The following is a 17,230-nucleotide window of genomic DNA, read 5'->3' as shown; positions in this document are numbered from 1 at the left end:
GCGGCCCGGCTCCTCCCCTCTGGCTCGACGACAAATCGAGAGAAACTCGGGTGTCTGTGCCTCACCCCCCCTACCAGGAGACCAACTGTTTCTGTCGCCGCTGGTATTGATGAAGTTCACTCCTCGGCCGCTTTCTGATGACATCAGATCTCTGCCATGTTGGTGTCCTATGCGAATGGCAGCATTTCGTTCCCCTGTTCTGTGGCTGAATGAGCTGCGGTCAGTCGAAAACAGGGATGGTGACGTCAGCTTTCCAACATGGTGGCCGCTGGCCTCCTCTGTGGTCTGACCGGTGTGGAGAACCGAGATGGACCGCTTCCTTCCCCCGCCTTGAACTCAGAATTCAGCCCTGAGTACGGTGCTTGCACGGCTGGCAGAAACTGCAGCGCTGTGTCCCTGCGTCGCTATCTCCTCGTTAACCAGCGCGCGCTGCAGACTCTAGCCGCGGGGCGATTTGCTGAATAAGCAGTGTTACCCTCCGTGCGACAAACCTCTCGCGTTTGAGTCCCCGTAGCCGATCCTCGTGCGATGGAAATCCTTCCTCCAGGTTCCGGAGCACCCCACTATTGCTGGAAATTCCTAACAAGATATCCTTTAGCCGTCCTGACTCGTCATACTCCCACACAGTGAAGCAGCACACCGGGGCAATGCACTCCCCTCGCTGCCGTCTTATCGAATCTGGTATTTTTTAATTCAACTGCTTATTTTACTTAGAGAAGCAGGGCTTTTAATTATAATTATCAAAACAATTTTCTAGGCAGGTCATACAAAACAATCTGAAGTTGTTCTTGGATGTTTTTCTACTTCACAGCCAACCTACACGAAATATAATTTTTGCATATATTCCAGGAGGAGCAAATTATTGAAAAATATTCCAGCACTCCCTGTACTTTTCCTTATCTTCTGAGGCTAGATCATCACCAACAGAACGTAGGTGTTCAGTAAATGTTTCTTGAATGAATGAATAAGAAGTTTTTAAAGTAGATGCTTGCTTAAGAGAAGAAAATAAGGAATTTAAAAAAAATTATTAATATTTTAACTCTACTTATAACAAAATAATAGATTAGGCAAAAATAAGCTAAATAATGCATATAAGTCAAAGCAAACTAGCCTTCTACCCACACTCATCCCCTGAGCTCTGTGACATTGTGCACAAGTTACCTCTATTTATAGCTTCTGGACAGTGCCCTCTGCTTCCTTCCATGCATACAATCACATACAGTTCTCAAGGTGGTTTCCCTACTAACAAATTTCAGATATGCTCTGGTGTTAGTACTTATAGAATTTTTGCATGCTTTCAAATGTCTATAAAATTTTTTTGCTATATAATTGTGCCATGTTTTATTTAACCAGAACATAATAAATGATAGTTCAGATTGTTTTTAGGTTTTCACCATTTGTGAGGAACTTTAAAGTGAATCTTCTTAGTAGTGTATCCGCAAGGATGAATTTCCAGGGGGAAATGCTGCTTCAGAGGCTGGGAGAAATAGTTTAATTTTTAATAGACATTGACCATTCTCTCTTCCCTCCCCAGTAACACTGTGACATCATAAAAGGCACTCATGAGTATATTTATTTCCTCAAATTCTTGCCACTTTTATGTATTATTTGAGCTAATTTACGCTTAGTTTCATGTGTTGAGTCTTCTCTCTGAGGATTGCTCTGCTGCCCATTGTTCCGTGTGTGTGTGTGTGTGTGTGTGTGTGTGTCTGTCTGTCTTAGTGGACATGTCAGGTCATCAGCAGCTTATTTGGCCAAATGCTACAGTTTTGCAATTTGAAGCCTGGCAGAATGGCTTGGGAATCAGAGACCTGCTCCTGGCCCTGGTCAGTGTTGACTCTTTGTTGGTGTCTTAAGTCCATTTTGTTCCTTATTCCTCATTTTCTTAGGGGGTTAATACTGGAAATTTAATGTCTACTCAATTTTTCAGCCTGTAAGAATGATTTGGAGGACCAGAGGGCTAGAGAAGGAAAGAGACATTTTAAATTGTATAATTTTTGACATTCTTTCTAGGTCAAGAAAAATACTTCAGTTGGACCAAGTGGCCTTCAGTGTCTGTTGAGATCTGTCATTCTGCGAATCTGTAATCAAAGTGACATGATTTAAAAAGAAAGATGGGAAAAGAAGGAAGGGAGGAAGGGAGGAAGGTAGGAAGAAAGGACAGTTGTGTGTGCTAGTAACACTAAGGATTCCCATTATGAGACTCATGAAGCTGACTTGGGAGAGTCACTGGGACTTTGAGAAAAAGCATGTGAAATGGTTATAACCTTATTTCTGCCCCCTTTTTCTTTGGCAGAAACCAGGGCCATCTTGTAATTGCTTCTCCCATGTTCTCCTTCTTGTCCCTTTTCTTACCATGCTTATTGACCTGTGGGACACATCAAACCCACTTCGAGTTGACTGCTTCCAGCTTCCTCATCATTGTTACTGCCACCCAAGTGAGGGTGAGGACCTGGGCGGTGGTGCTTTGTAGGAGGCCAGTTGTGTAGCCACGGCCATATGACTTTACACATACCAGGGTTCCTGGGATGGCAAGGATTCTGGGTTTTCTAGGAAAACCAGAGTTGTACATCTTACATGAAATCCTCTGATCTTTAAATACTTAATTTAAAAAATTGCAACATTGCAACATTCCAAACAATCCAAGTCTCTGTGTTGGTTTTATTTGGTTCTACTGTAAATCCTTGTATGGTTAGAACAACTTCCTTTTCTCATGAATGCTGCCTTCTTGTTTATAAGTTCATCTTATGCTGAATACAATATTATGATGCAATTTTAGTTTCTCACATGAGTTTTTAGAAATAAATGATACTTTCAAAGCAATTTTACCATCTCTTCATAATTTGAAATTTGAGTGGAAATAAAATAATGCATTTTTAGTTACAGCATTAGTATGCAGCATTCCACCCACTTATGAAAGAAGAACTAATGGCATCCTATAGGTTGTCCCTTTGTTTCTTTTAAAAAAAATCAGTGAACTATATAGCTGCAATGTGTTTGTTAGTTAATATGAAAATGAGAACAGATTTAGTCTGATCACCATATCCAGGCTGAACTGAGCACATTGTAGTTTGATAACCAATGTACAGTGGAGCGTAACTCTAGGAACTGTGCTTCTTGCAGTGATTTATGAATGGTCATTTAAGGGTTTTATTTTTCTCATTTGTGCCTGCATTATTCAACCAGTATTGAATAGTCATCTTTTATAAACTCAGCACTGTATTGAGAGCTGTGGGCAGAGCAGCAGTGAGTGCAGACAATGAGTGAGCCGGGATGCAGACAGGTGGAACCCAGCCATCAGGTAGTCATAATGGTGTGAGGGGCAGTGCTCCCTAAAATTTGGAGTCAGGAAAGACTTTCAAAGGCAAAGGTAGCTAAGTTAAGATCTGAAGATATGCTAGGAATTGGTGAGGCCCAGACACTCTGCAAGAGTGGACGAAACAACGGGAGTCTGAGAGGCCTTGGAGTTGGAAAGCTGATGTTCAAAGTGTGGCAGGGCTGGGCAGCTGCAGGAGGACTCACCAAGGGCCTATTGTGCCGGTCCTTGGAAGCCCTGGTAACGTGCTGTTAAAAGGCTTCAAGAAAAGAAGTGACTTGATCAGATAAAGACAATTTTTTAAAAGCCTATTTGAATAGCAATTTTCCCCTTCATATTTCTGTGCTTTTAAACCTGCTGCAAGTGTACACTTTGTGCAACAATCAAGATGTATCTCCTGTCTCTAATCTATTCAAGCTTCAGGGTTTTCTGCCCTCAATACCCAGGCAGATTTGAAGATGGAGGGAAGCCATGACCCACAGCAACAGCCTAAGAGCAAAGATCAGTAACCAAGGGAAAGGGAGAAGCAGAAAATGCTTAGTCCAATGACAAAAACAGAATTGTACTGTGTCAGGAGTCAGGAAGTCAGAGTTAGAGACCTGTGGCCAAATTTATATCTATTTTGCTGTCCTTAGATGTCAAATAAAAGGTTGGATGAGATGCTCTTGAAGGAGACACTCACCTTTACAATTCTGTGAGAATTATTTCAGTTGTGCATGATAAATTAGTCAAATTATGGATACATTTAATGCAATAAGAGTATGTGTGTGTAATGTACACAAAACAAGATGACATTATTTAGAAAGGGAAATGTGGGTCAATAGGAGGTTGAATATATTTGAGAAGGTGATGGAAATGCTAATAGTAGGTGGATGTTTGCAATATTTCTCAGGAGCTGCCTGTCTTGTATGCCAGGGCAGGTTAGGTGAGCCGGAGCTGTGTCAATACCAGTCTTGGATGCACCTTGCAGAGACACTGAGGAATATATGATCATATTACCTCTTCCCCCAGTTTTTCTGGTTGACTTTTTTTTTTTTTTGCTATTGTCATTTTCTAGAATACCTTTTTAAAAAAATTACCATGACAAATATGAAGTTACCTTGTTAATTTGGAAATGGGATATATATGCAATGTACAACTTGTCTCTTACTTTACTTGTATAGTTATCCTGGTAAACCATACTTCCAAATGTTTTGTTTTAAGCAATAGTAGAATACTTTCAGGAAATGTAGCACTTCCAAGGTATTGTCAGTTTCTTAACAAATACACATTGACCTTAGAGGAGAAAATAGGAGACTCTAATGAAATCATTTAAAGTTATTATTGTTGTAGTATCAAAAAGATTTACAAAATTCTTAATTTTTAGAAAAGACTGGGAAAGAGAATCTCCCCAAATGCATTGAATAACATTTTGCCTATGTAACTTACATAAATAATTTTATTTTTATCACTACAGGCTCTGTGTACTGAATACTTGGCATTCATTCACTCTATCCTTTATAGGTAAATTTGTTTTCCCATCTTGCTATTGTGTATTTGCAGAGGTAGATTAGTCCTCTTCAAATGCTACATTCACTTGAGTAATGTGAAGTGGGAGAGAAATGAGGCCACTACTAGCCTGGGATTCTTCAGCCTTTTCCCAACACCTGGTTGGAAGGCCTGTCTTATCCCATCATTGCTTTCTGTGTGAAAATCTTGAACCTTTGCTTGTTGCTCATGTGTGCTAAGTACTATGTCATTCACTGTTGCTAGACATAGAGGGAGGATGGGCATGGGTGGCGGGGGAACACAGTTGGGCTCAGCATGTTAGTGGCCTTGTTGTAGGTGACAGGGCTCTCTGGGGGTGAGATTAGCATGGGTTCCCACCATGCTCATGCTGCACAGAGGCAGCATGAAGGGTGTGGAGTCCTTGTCCAGGCATAGGTACAGGTTACAAAGTGTTGCCGTAGATGAGGCGGGGAAGAAGGTGGCATACCTGCCCCAAGATGAGCTGATTATAAGGAACTGTCTCTAAGACTGCTGTTTCTACTGAATTATATGATAATTTGTAAATTTTTAGCCTGGATTTTGTTGCTCCATCAAATGAAGTAATGGTAAGTTTGAAATTTCAATTTATCCCCAACCAAAATTCATATTAATTTCTTATATTCCTTCACTTCTCTTTCCTCTGTGCTCATGATTCATTAACTGTGTGTCAAGACATAATGATTCTATTTCCCACAGCACTGGTTCTGAAACATTTTTGCAGCAAACTTTGATCTTTTCAAACTGTTGTAGATTTGAAAAGTCCATTTAATCTTGAACTTTGCTTTATCCATAGTGACTGGCACATAGTAAATATTAAACAAATATTCATTGGATGTTATTTGGGTCTTATATCTATATACTCACATTTGATAGGGTTGAGTTAAAACCCAGTGAATATGCATTAATATCAAGTGCATAAATTCATTTTGGTGTATGTGGTTGGAGGGCCACACTTTGAGAAGGAACACATGCGCCCTTCATGAAGTGAATAGTGTAAATCCTGATAATGTGGGAAGGGGAGCCTAAAGAGTCTGGAAACATGCTGTAAGACTATCTCGTCTCGTGAAGGAGTCAGATATTGCTCCACCTCTTGATCAACTGTCCTTTGTGCAGGCCCTCAGGTGCTGGAATAAGTAGCCATGGCAAAGGAGGTATCTGATTTTACACTTACCTTAATTTGTATACAAGAATAATAGCTATCCATGTAATTTCATGTAAACAAAGGTTTAGTTCAGCTTAGTCTGCTAGCAATACCTAACATGATATAAATGTTTATTATGATTATTTATTTATTTATTTTGCTACTGGGGATTAAACCCACTGAGCCACATCCCTAGCCCTTTTTATATATTTTTTAGAGACAGGGTCTCACTAAGTTGCTTAGGGCCTCACTAAGTTGAGAAGGCTGGCTTTAACTCATGATCCTCCAGCTTCATCCTTCCAAGCTACCTGGATTCCAGGCATTCGCCACCATGCCTGGCTAAATGTTTACTCTTACTCAGAACACATAAGGGGCTTGGTGCCAAGCCACATGGCCTTCTTTATTACATTGCAGTGTTCTTGCTAATTGGACTTGTAACCCATGTCTAATCAAGTTTAAAATAGTTAAAATGAAGCAAACCATATAACTGCTTTTAAAGCTATCTTAAGTAGCTCAATAAAAATCAAGTCTTCTGTTTTCAAGTCTTCTAGAAACCTTCTGTTCCTAAATTTGTCTCTTTTCTGCTAAGTACAGTACCTGGAACGTAATCATCACCATTCTACCCGTTGCTAGACATGTTTGATTTCTGTAGAAATAACTAATAAGATGTTTGCATTTGAAAAGAAACCCATGTACAACATTTATGTATTACTTGCATTTGCATAAATCTTTTGAGTAGCAAATAGGAACAAGACTAGGTAGATCAGGGAAAACCAGCTGATAAGTCATTTATAGATTGAAACAGCAGAATTGAAATGTTTTGCCCTGAGCAAATTTATTTTACTACAGGGAAGTAACTGATTAGACAGAAACAATTTCAATATTTTGGATTAATGTGTGGAATGAGAGCAAATTATAGTTTGACATGCCTAAGATACAAAAAATTCCATCAATACCCTAGTGAGGCAGGAATAGTTGAATAATGATTCATTATTGTGGGTTGTACAATAGTTACCTATTAATTGTGTAAAACATTGTATGTTCTTTATTTTATACTGTTGTTTAGATTCTTTAGTCCTTCTATTTCTTTATTTTTTGATTTTTTAAAAAATAAATGACAGCAGAATATATTGCAATTCTTATTACACATATACAGCACAATTTTTCATATCTCTGGTTGTATATAAAGTATGTTGACACCAATTTATGTCTTCATACATGTACTTTGGATAATGATGTCCATCACATTCTACCTCCCTTGCTAACCCTCTGCCCCCTCCTTTTCCCTCCCACACCTCTGCCCTATCTAGAGTTCGTCTATTCCTCTCATGCTCCCCCTCTCTACCCCAGTATGAATCAGAGAAAACATTTGGCATTTTTTTTGGGGGGGGGATTGACTAACTTCACTTAGTATTATCTTCTCCAATGCCATTCATTTACCTGCAAATGCCATGATTTTATTCTCTTTTATTGCTGAGTAAAATTCCATTTGTATGTATGCCACATTTTTTAAATCCATTTATCTACTGAAAGATTGGTTCATCTATTTCTAATGAAGGAAAATTCCAGATACCTCCTTTTTATTATAAAAGTAATGTCTTTATCATAGACAAGCCAGATGATATAGATTTACATGTAGAAAATTAAATCGTTCCTGTATCACTCCTCTCGTATAACAATGGTGTGATGAGTAGATTCTTCTTAACTTTTTTTCTATTTATTCAGTTTTTGGCTCCTTGAATATTATCTGTGGTAAAACTACCAATGCATCTATGAAAAGCTAACATTGATTTGTGAACTCCACCAGATTGAAACAGATAACATTGTTGTGCCAGTGGATCCAGCCAGTCAAATCTTGGCAGTTCCATAAGCATAAGCTATATTGTTGGAGGAGTTTGTTCTTTGAAGTGACTTAGTAAGTGGTCATTGTGGTCAGGTTGAGGCTGAGATGTGGAAATAGCCCCTGATGACTTCTCTCTGCTAGTAAAGAAGTGATGGATAAACAGATTATTGACAGCAAGGGAGATGGTTGAGGTTGTAATTTCCAAAACTAATTTTCAGTACTTTGATGTTAGGGAAATCAGAGTGGGGACAAACAGGAGGAATGAATATGCAGTGAAATTGATTTTTTTGGTTCATCTCCCACCAGAAAAACTTAATTAAAAAGCAAGTAAAAACAGCAGACTTTTCTTTTAATATTTATTTTTTAGTTGTAGTTGCACACAATACCTTCGTTTTATTTATTTATTTTTATATGGTGTTGAGAATTGAACCCAGGGAAAGGTGAACGCTCTACTGCAAAACAGCAGACTTTTTGATGCATAACAATTTATGTGATAGTAATAAAGTATTCCTAACCTCTTGTATTGCCTTTTCACATTTGGATGACATCTGGTGAACAGCGTGCTGTAACTCTACATCCCGAGTGTGATTTAAATTGTTTTAGCCCTGTGTTTTGGACCAGCTATGACCTCTTTCCCCCAGTGATGCAGAGTTGACTTTTTGTATGTATGTGTGTACACAGGATAAAAAGTAAATCCGGGGTCAAAGACACTGCCCTACTCTTCATTAGTGTAAGTCTCCTCGTCTCTCAGACACAAGCAAGCTGAAGGAAGCTGGCGTTTGCACTTTCCAGACACTGAAGCAGGAAGCAAGAGAGATGGGTAGTGTGCATTTATTATCCCTCCTTTCCTAGTAGGATGTCAAATGGTGATATTGAAAATCACCTTAAATATCAAAGCTTTTAAAAAATATTGTTGACACTTTTTAGCTACTACACTGAGAACCTGATAAAATGAGCTTTCTCTGATTTTCCATATTAACTAAAAACATTTATTTTAATCAGGATGGGGTTGGATTTTAGATGAAATTCATCTCTTCCAAGTCCCAGTGGAAACTTAAGATGTTTATTCTCAGAGTGACAGACCACAGGGTGAATATGGCTCATGAGTGTATCTGAACCTTACTGCCAGCCAGAGGGAAGGCTCCCCGTGTCCATCTGTCCTCCTGGGACTTTGTCAAAGGCACAGTCACCTTGATGAATGGAATGTTTTCATTTTCTTATTGTTTTGATGTCATACCCCGAAAATTATTAAGATTTTTCACCCTCAGCCCTAATTACAAATCGTTTACATCATGTTCAATTGTACTGTTTTAATCCTCACTAGTGAAATTAATTTGAAATGTTGCCACATGTTTACCTCAAATTTGTGGGGAAAGCATGTGTGCTAGAATTACCAACGCAAATGTTGCAGGATTTGGTTTGAATATAAATGATGAGAAGATAACATGTGGAGTATTTATGATTGCATTAGGATTACATGGAGTACTGTTTTGACAGTGTTTGACATGAAGAGGGACATACTGGCTCCGGAATTTGTCAGTGCTAATCAATGGACAGACTTGGCATCCGGGAGGCTCCCTTGCCTTGGTGGCAGCAGGAACCATGGTATCTGGCACCTTGCTGTGACCAGTGGCTGCTGTGTTGTCAGCCTCAATGCCAGCCCTGTCTGTCACCTCCCCCAATGTTGGTAGATCATAGGCTGTTTTCTGCCCTTGAATGCCATTTTTCTGCCATCAGCTTTGGAATTAATGACTTTATCCTTTTCCAGCTATGAATCCATTATGTTAACCTCAGAAAAAAAGGGGCCATGCTTTTAAATTCAGATATTAGTGCTTATTTTACTGCCAATGTGTTTTAAAAGTTTGTATAAATGTATTCTTAAATATAAAATCTCTAATAATTTATACAATAGAATGAAAACATGGAGGCCTTGAGACTTCATGTAAAAGTGGTCAAAAATATACTACAAAAATAACATGACTTTTTTTCTATGATGCTAGACATTGTCAGGAAAAAAATGTTGTTTTTCCCCCAAGATAAATGATGGCAGGAATTTGATGTTACTGAAATTGTAGGAAAATGCAGTGGCATATGATAGGTATGAAGACATTTCTCTGAGAAATGAGAAACAATTTAAGTGTAAGTGGTTAGAGAAAAAAAGACAGTCATGGGGGAAATGGGAAAAAAAAATCTCAAGGTAAACAGTTTCCTATGTATGGGTTTTGTAGTGAAGTGGAAGCTTCAGTTCCTTTTTGGAGTTCTTATGTGTAAAGATGGATGTTCACTGAGCTTGACAACCTACATAATAACATGAACAATGAAATTGGATAAAATTACAAATATTTCTTTGTTGTAACCTGCTACTCAGGAGATCCTTAATTTGTTTCACCTGTAAACTTTCCCCCTCTGCACAGGCAAGGTATTAAGCACTGTACCTGGCCATCATTTTCAAATACCCTGTTGTGGCTTGAAATAATGGTCTCTGTGGAAAGTTGGTCTCAGAAGAGTAGTTCAGAAATTGATATCCTTTTTAAAATGAGCCAATGTGAGGTCCTTCCCCAGATTAATATCTGATGCTAGCTGTTTAATAAAAGTTTAATTGTTTAAGGCTGATGGGCTATTTGAATAATTAATTGACAAGACTGTAAATTATTATTATGAACAATACTAAGCTCTATGGTAAGTGTATAGTAGCTGCTTTTTCAAAGTTTATGCACAGTGATGTTATTGTAATTTTTGTGATTATTTTCTCACTTGTATGCTATAGAGGTCAGCTAACAGAAATTTGTTGATAGTTTTACTAGAAGCTTTTAAATGTGCAAAACTAACTCATCCTTGGCAGAAGTATGTGGGATGAGGGAGAAGGCCTCCCCACACTATTTGGATTATACTTCTCTGGCCTTCAAATTTGCACTGATGTTGCTGATTCAGTTTCAGAGAGAATACATTCTTGTCTTTTCATGTGTAAGTAGCCACACCAGCCAGTTGTATGCCGGATGGCCTTCTTTTGACCAATTTCATGCTTATAAAAATTTATTTTAGATTTCAAGATATAATATATTGTCCTGAAGCAGGTTTTCCTGGAGAAGACAACAGAATAGCAATAATAATAACAGCATGCTGGAACTGAACAGTCTATATGCTTTATCTTTGCTTCTCTAGGGAGTCTCCAATGTATATGGTGATTGTATGTCTGAAATTCATGCAATTTGAGTGAGATATTAAGTAACCTAGATTTGCATTTCTTTTAATATATTACAAAATGTGGCAATTTACTTTTTGATTTTTTAATAGACTTTATTTTTTCAAACAATTTTAGGTTCAGTTAAAATTGAACAGAAAGTACAAAGAGTTCCCGTGTAACTCATAGTCCCACATAAATTCATCACCTCCCCAACCATCACTCAGAGAGAGTGATACTTCTCCTTGGAGAGGAAATAATAGGATGGCACATTTCCTGCAATCACTGAGCTTATGGTGCTACATCACTGTCTCTCCAAGTCCATAGTCTGCACTAGGGTTCATTCTTGGTGTTGTAAATCTCTTTTTAAAGATATGTTATTGAGGTGTTGTTGAGTGTTTGTCACAGGATTGAGGTCTGATCAGGGCCACCAATGCCAGCAACTAGATTCTGAAGAAATAAATATTTGATGAATAAATGAATCATTAAAAGTTCTTGATAAAATAAGTTAAAAACATGTGCTTTGTTTTTCTCATTAGGTTGTTTAGATTTATAAGTAAAAACCAAAATCAAAGACATAGTGTTTTTAAAGTAATAAGAGGAAATTCCTATTCTTTGAATACCATAATAGAATGGTTATTGCTATACACAGAAATAATTCTGATTATTTTTGTTTTTCTTATGAATGAAGAGGATATTTTCTAAAATTAATTCTTGTATTTATGAGTATCTCAGGTATTCTTACATTAATGTAATAAGGGTTTTGGTTATTTAAAAAGACAGGTTACTTGCTTTGCACAGTATTATGATTTACATATTTTCCCTTTTATAATTTTTTATGTAGAATTAGAAAAATGAAGACTAAATACACTACCCAAATTTAATAAGTAATGTCTTTAACCCCAAAGCTCAATTTTTAACAATATATTTGAGGGAGATATTTCAAAAGAAGAAGAAAAAAATGTTCAATTATATTTTTTTGATATTGTTCATAGAAACTGAAATTTTTATCTGAAGGATTTTTTGTTCATTCGTCTGTTTTTTTAATAAAAAGCTGAGCAATAGTAGAAAGAGCCTGATTATCAGGGTCAGGGTTGTCTCATTTCTTAATCAAAGGAATGGGAGAAGGAATGGGATTCAAGAGGCAGGACTAGGTTTTCCTTGCTCAAGTTGGGAAATTGTTAACACTACTGGCTGGAAGATTCCCAAATTAGGAACTCAATCCTCTAGATAAGTAGGATTTGAATAAAGTAGCCCACATCTACACAAAACTGCAATGAAGAATGAGACAAAAGGAATCTATGCATTTTAGCTGATAAAAACTTCTTAAGGATCAACCATGAAATTAAAAAAAAACATAAATAGCACTGTAATATGAATTAATATTCTCATTTATCCTTTGAGGATTTTTTAAGCAAACAAACAAAAACCCACATGGAATTGGACATACAAAAGTTAAGCAGGGAAATGGTCAAAACCAAAATGAAATGAGTTAATTGAACTCTTGAGAAATATAGAAGACAAAATCAAATCAGAAATGAAAACTGAATCTTAAGGTGCTCATGGGAAAAACAAATGCAAATAATAGGTGACCCCACATATTAATATTTATATTGAATCCAAATAGCCTAAAATATCTATTAAAACACAGAGATTGGTAGAATGAATTTTAAAAGATACTTGATCTGACTATATGCTGTCTGTAAAATGCTTACTTCAAATATAGTGAAATTGGTAGAATAATAGAAAATGGCTCATAAAAGACACACAATGTAAACACTAATCAAAAGATAATTGGGGTTACTCTCCTAACGTAAAACAGCAGATATAGAGCAAAAAATTTCCAAGAATGAAGAACAACATTGTTGATAAAGGGGTCTATTCGTAAAAAAGACAGCCATCTTAAATGTGAATCCAGTGTACAACAGAGCTTGAAAATGTAAAAAGGAAAGAACTAGAGAACTCAAAGCATAAACTGATAAGTCCAGCTGGCAACATCAATATTTCTCACTTCGTAATTGGTTGAACCCCACTATTCAGAAAAGCAGCAAGGATTTAGAGGAACTCAGTAGCATCATGAAACAACAGGATCTAGCTGCATTTATGGGACTCTCCACCTAGCATCAGAATACTTATTTCATACACATGGAAAATATGCTAAGGTAAGCCACATCCTTAGTAAACAATCCTAAGTAAAACAAACCTTGAAAATTTTAAAAAATTGAAATCAAACCAGCTACATTCTCTGAACATTATAGAACCTAACCAGAGATTAGTAACAAATGGCAGGTGATAAAATTGGTGGGTTTGATCTAAATGAAGGCCTTTTTGCCATCCCATGATTCTGAATTTGGAACATGGGAAAATAAATACCATTTATCTGACAATGGGCCAATGTGATAATGCAACATATTAGTTGATGGTTAGCCCTGAAAAATTGTCTCTCTGCCCTTTTTATTTTACAGCTTCTCTGTTAAAAGGACTAAAACATGCGAACATAGTGCTGCTTCATGACATCATCCATACCAAGGAGACCCTGACACTGGTCTTTGAATATGTGGTAAGAAAAATAAGAATTCAGACCTTTAAGATATGAACAACATTCCTATAGTTTTATCATAAGGTTTTGTTTTTTCATTGTCATATTGAAGTGAATATTTTATATGAGCATTGAGACATAATTTTGCATAAAATAGCAGCTCCATAAGATATCTTTGAATACAGTAAAAAATGTTACATTAAATATTTGTGTGATGTATCAACTATTTATAGTCTATTTGTTACTAGCATGTATTGTAATTTTTGTTTATGAAACAGGATTAAACAACAGGAAACTATCACTATCAAAGGAAATTCAAAGAGGAAGTGTCTTTATTTGGGCTTATAACTTGGTTTCACAAAAGCATCCTTATGAAGGTTTTTGATTTTTTTTTTAAGGAAACCTTGTTACTTACAATTTAGGTTTCAAAGTTTTCCCCCTCAGTTGGAATTTCAACTATTAATTAAGACATCCAATTTGCCTAGCACACAATGTAATGATCTTATTGTGTTGAGAGTATTACTGCTGGAAGACTTGGACTTGAACTCATAATTAATCTTTCTTCATTTCCCTTGGAAAAACATATGGTATTTGTGTAGCTCTACTTCAGCATTTAACTGTGGAATCATGAACGTAACCATGATAATTAACATCCCAATTTTCACAGATGGATCTGAGAACATGTAATTTATAAGATACAAATGACATCAGTGTAGTTTATTGAGAAGAATAGCTATTGGTATTGTGAATATATTAAGATTCCATTTAGTAATTGCCACAATACTTTTTTAAAAAATTGAAATACTTTCCATTTTTCCTGATGAAATGTAAAAGAATGAATATTTGAAACATTTTTATCTTGCTAATGTCTGCCTGTGTCTGTTTGTCATTTTAAAATTGTTGTCTTATGAAGAAGCCATTCATCTTGTCTATTTACATATAAATGATAGATACATTTGAATAATATGGTAATGTGGCTACAAATACAGCTAGAGCTGAGCAGTTGCATATATTACATGCTACCAAGAATGGATGCAGATTCACACATCAATGCAAATATAATTTCTTTTGTTTAATCCATGATTTGGAGTCAATAATGTATTCAGCTGATTTAGACTTAGAACTTTTCATTTATGTTTTCCAGTATGTTTAGTTCACATCTCTCAATGAAATCTAAGTTTTTCTAACTATTCTAACTAACTTTTCACAGAAAGGATACTTTAAAATGTATTTATTACCTCCTTCAAATTGTACACTTAAATTAAAAGGAAAAAAAATAGTTTGGGCATCAAAATCAGTCACATTGATAGAGAAACTGACAGCAGTAATGTGAAAATATGTCCCCCGGATCTTAAAAGAAAACAAAATTTATTTGTGAGGGTAAAAACTGTGCCTGGTCAAAATGAATTTCATTTGGTGATTTTATATTTTGTGGAGATGCCAAAATAAGCGAAGAAATTCATTATGTTGCAGTATTTGCTGATTAGGACTGACTTTGAAATGCAATCATTTTTCTTTGTATGAGCGAGATTTTCCCTGATCCCAATTGTTGTACAGATATCTAGGTCTTCTTAAAACAGCCTCATAATAGCATGATGCATTGTTCTTCCAGTGTCATTTCATTCCTAACATCTCTTGTGGAAGTAAGAAATGCTGTTGCTCATCGTTTTAGAAAGTGAGACGAGATGCCACTCATGGCTTATGATGCCCCTGCCTCTTCATTTCTCCATTTCCTTCCCTTCCTGTTTCTTGCCTGTTCTTTTTGGCTTCCTTTTCCTATTTTCTTTATCTCTATCTTTTTGCTCCTTCTAGTGAAGCACTGTTGGCTGCTATGCCTAAAATTGGTTAGTTTGATTTTTGTTTATTTTAAGTATTAGATGTTTCAGCGAGTCTCTGAAATCCAATTTTTGGGAAAAGAAGAACTTTGGGCTCTAGAGGATCTTGAGTTTTGCCAGGCAGGGTAGAGAAGGTGTACACTCTTCAGCAATATTCGCCTGATTATGTGGCAGTTGTCTAGTACAAAAATAACTTCCCTGAGTAAGGCCCAAAGTTTTTATTTTCTATTTTACAATTGATTGTACTTTAGAAATATTTTATGTTTTAAAAAGAATTAAGGTTCTTATGTACTTTAATGAATGAATCAGATTGTTCTCCTCACAGTATTTAGCAGAGATAAACTCTACCTTTTCTTCTTCCATGTTTCATAATGGAAGGTGGAAGTAATTTTGAACCATGAAATGCTTTGGAAATTGGAGCAGATCTCTCTCTCTCTCTCTCTCTCTCTCTCTCTCTCTCTTTTATTTTTTTTACACTGCTGATTTATTTTGTTTTATTTTTTTCATTTTTAAAATTTTAATTGTCATATATGACAGCAGGAAACATTACAATTCATATTACACATATAGAGCACAATTTTTCATATCTCTGTTGTACACAAAGTACAGTCATACCATTCTTGTCTTCATACATGTACTTAGGGTAACGATGTCCATCTCATTCCACAGTCTTTCCTACCCCCATGCTCCCTCCCTTCTCTTCCATTCCCTTTTCTCCTTTGCCGTATCTGGAGTTCATCTAATCTTCCCATGCTCTGACCCCCATGGTGAATCAGCATCCTTAAATCAGAGAAAACATTCAGCATTTGGTTTTTTGGGATTGGCTAACTTCACTTAGCATTATATTCTCCAACTCCATCCATTTACCTGCAAATGGTGCTGGAAAAACTGGAAACCCATATGCAACAAAATAAAATTAAACCCCTATCTCTCACCATATGGAAAACTCAACTCAAAGTGGATTAAGGATCTAGGAATTAAACCAGAGATACTGCATCTATTAGAAGAAAAAGTAGGCCCAAAGCTCCATCATGTTGGATTAGGCCGCAGCTTCCTTAATAAGACTCCTATAGTGCAAGAATTAATATCAAGAATCAAAAATTGGGATGGATTCAAACTAAAAAGCATCTTCTCAGCAAAAGAATCAATCAGTGAGGTGAATAGAGAGCCTACAATTTGGGAACAAATTTTTACCCCTCACACATCAGATAGAGCACTAATCTCTAGGATATATAAAGAACTCAAAAATCTTAACACCTAAAAAAAAAAAAAAACCCCACAAATAACCCAATCAATAAATGGAGCAGATCTTAGTAGGGAGAGTGGGGTGGTGGTGAGGCACTGTGGTATTGGAATGATGGGTGGGAGAGACAGAATAGGGTGGAGTGAAATAATGTTTGGGAGGGTGACCACCAAACTGAAGAAAGTCAACAACTGTAATCTATTGGATTTTGTGCGGGGCACTGGGCTGAGGGCTTTTGTTCATGATGACACATGTTTTCCACAGCACATGGAGCTACGACTGTCACCAATTTATGAAGGAGAAACCTAAGGGTTAAGAGAGTCTTACAGTGTGTAAGCAAGATAGACCTGGGCTATTCTTAATTTGAATCCTAATTGGAATATATTTCCTATTGATTTTTATAGGTTAAATTAGAGGAGCCCTGGGTCACAAGAGGGAAAGAAAACTTCCCTCTTCTTTCCACAGCCTTCCCTTACTCTGTGTTACTCTGCATAATCCCAGTGGCTCAGGAGGCTGAGACAGGAGGATCACGAGTGGGTGCTAAGCAACTCAGTGAGATCCTGTCTGTAAATAAAATACAAAATAGAGCTTGGGGATGTGGTTCA

General features: G+C 36.7%; 1 protein-coding gene across 7 annotated transcripts in view; it reads left to right on the top strand.

Moving 5' to 3' along the window:
* Cdk14 (cyclin dependent kinase 14) overlaps nucleotides 1-17,230 on the top strand; it is a 614,076-nt gene that overhangs the window by 255,893 nt on the left and 340,953 nt on the right. For all 7 annotated transcript variants that reach the window (XM_048785430.1, XM_048785432.1, XM_048785433.1 and 4 more), the window contains one exon: nucleotides 13,474-13,568. In XM_048785430.1, coding sequence (XP_048641387.1) covers nucleotides 13,474-13,568 — 95 coding nt within the window. The remainder of the gene's footprint in view (nucleotides 1-13,473; nucleotides 13,569-17,230) is intronic.

The sequence above is a fragment of the Marmota marmota genome, unplaced genomic scaffold (genome assembly GCF_001458135.2).
Source record: "Marmota marmota marmota unplaced genomic scaffold, marMar, whole genome shotgun sequence".
In the NCBI taxonomy this organism is placed as follows: Eukaryota; Metazoa; Chordata; class Mammalia; order Rodentia; family Sciuridae; genus Marmota; species Marmota marmota.
The sequence above is the reverse complement of the archived record's forward strand: the minus strand, read 5'-3'. Positions and strand labels throughout refer to the sequence as shown.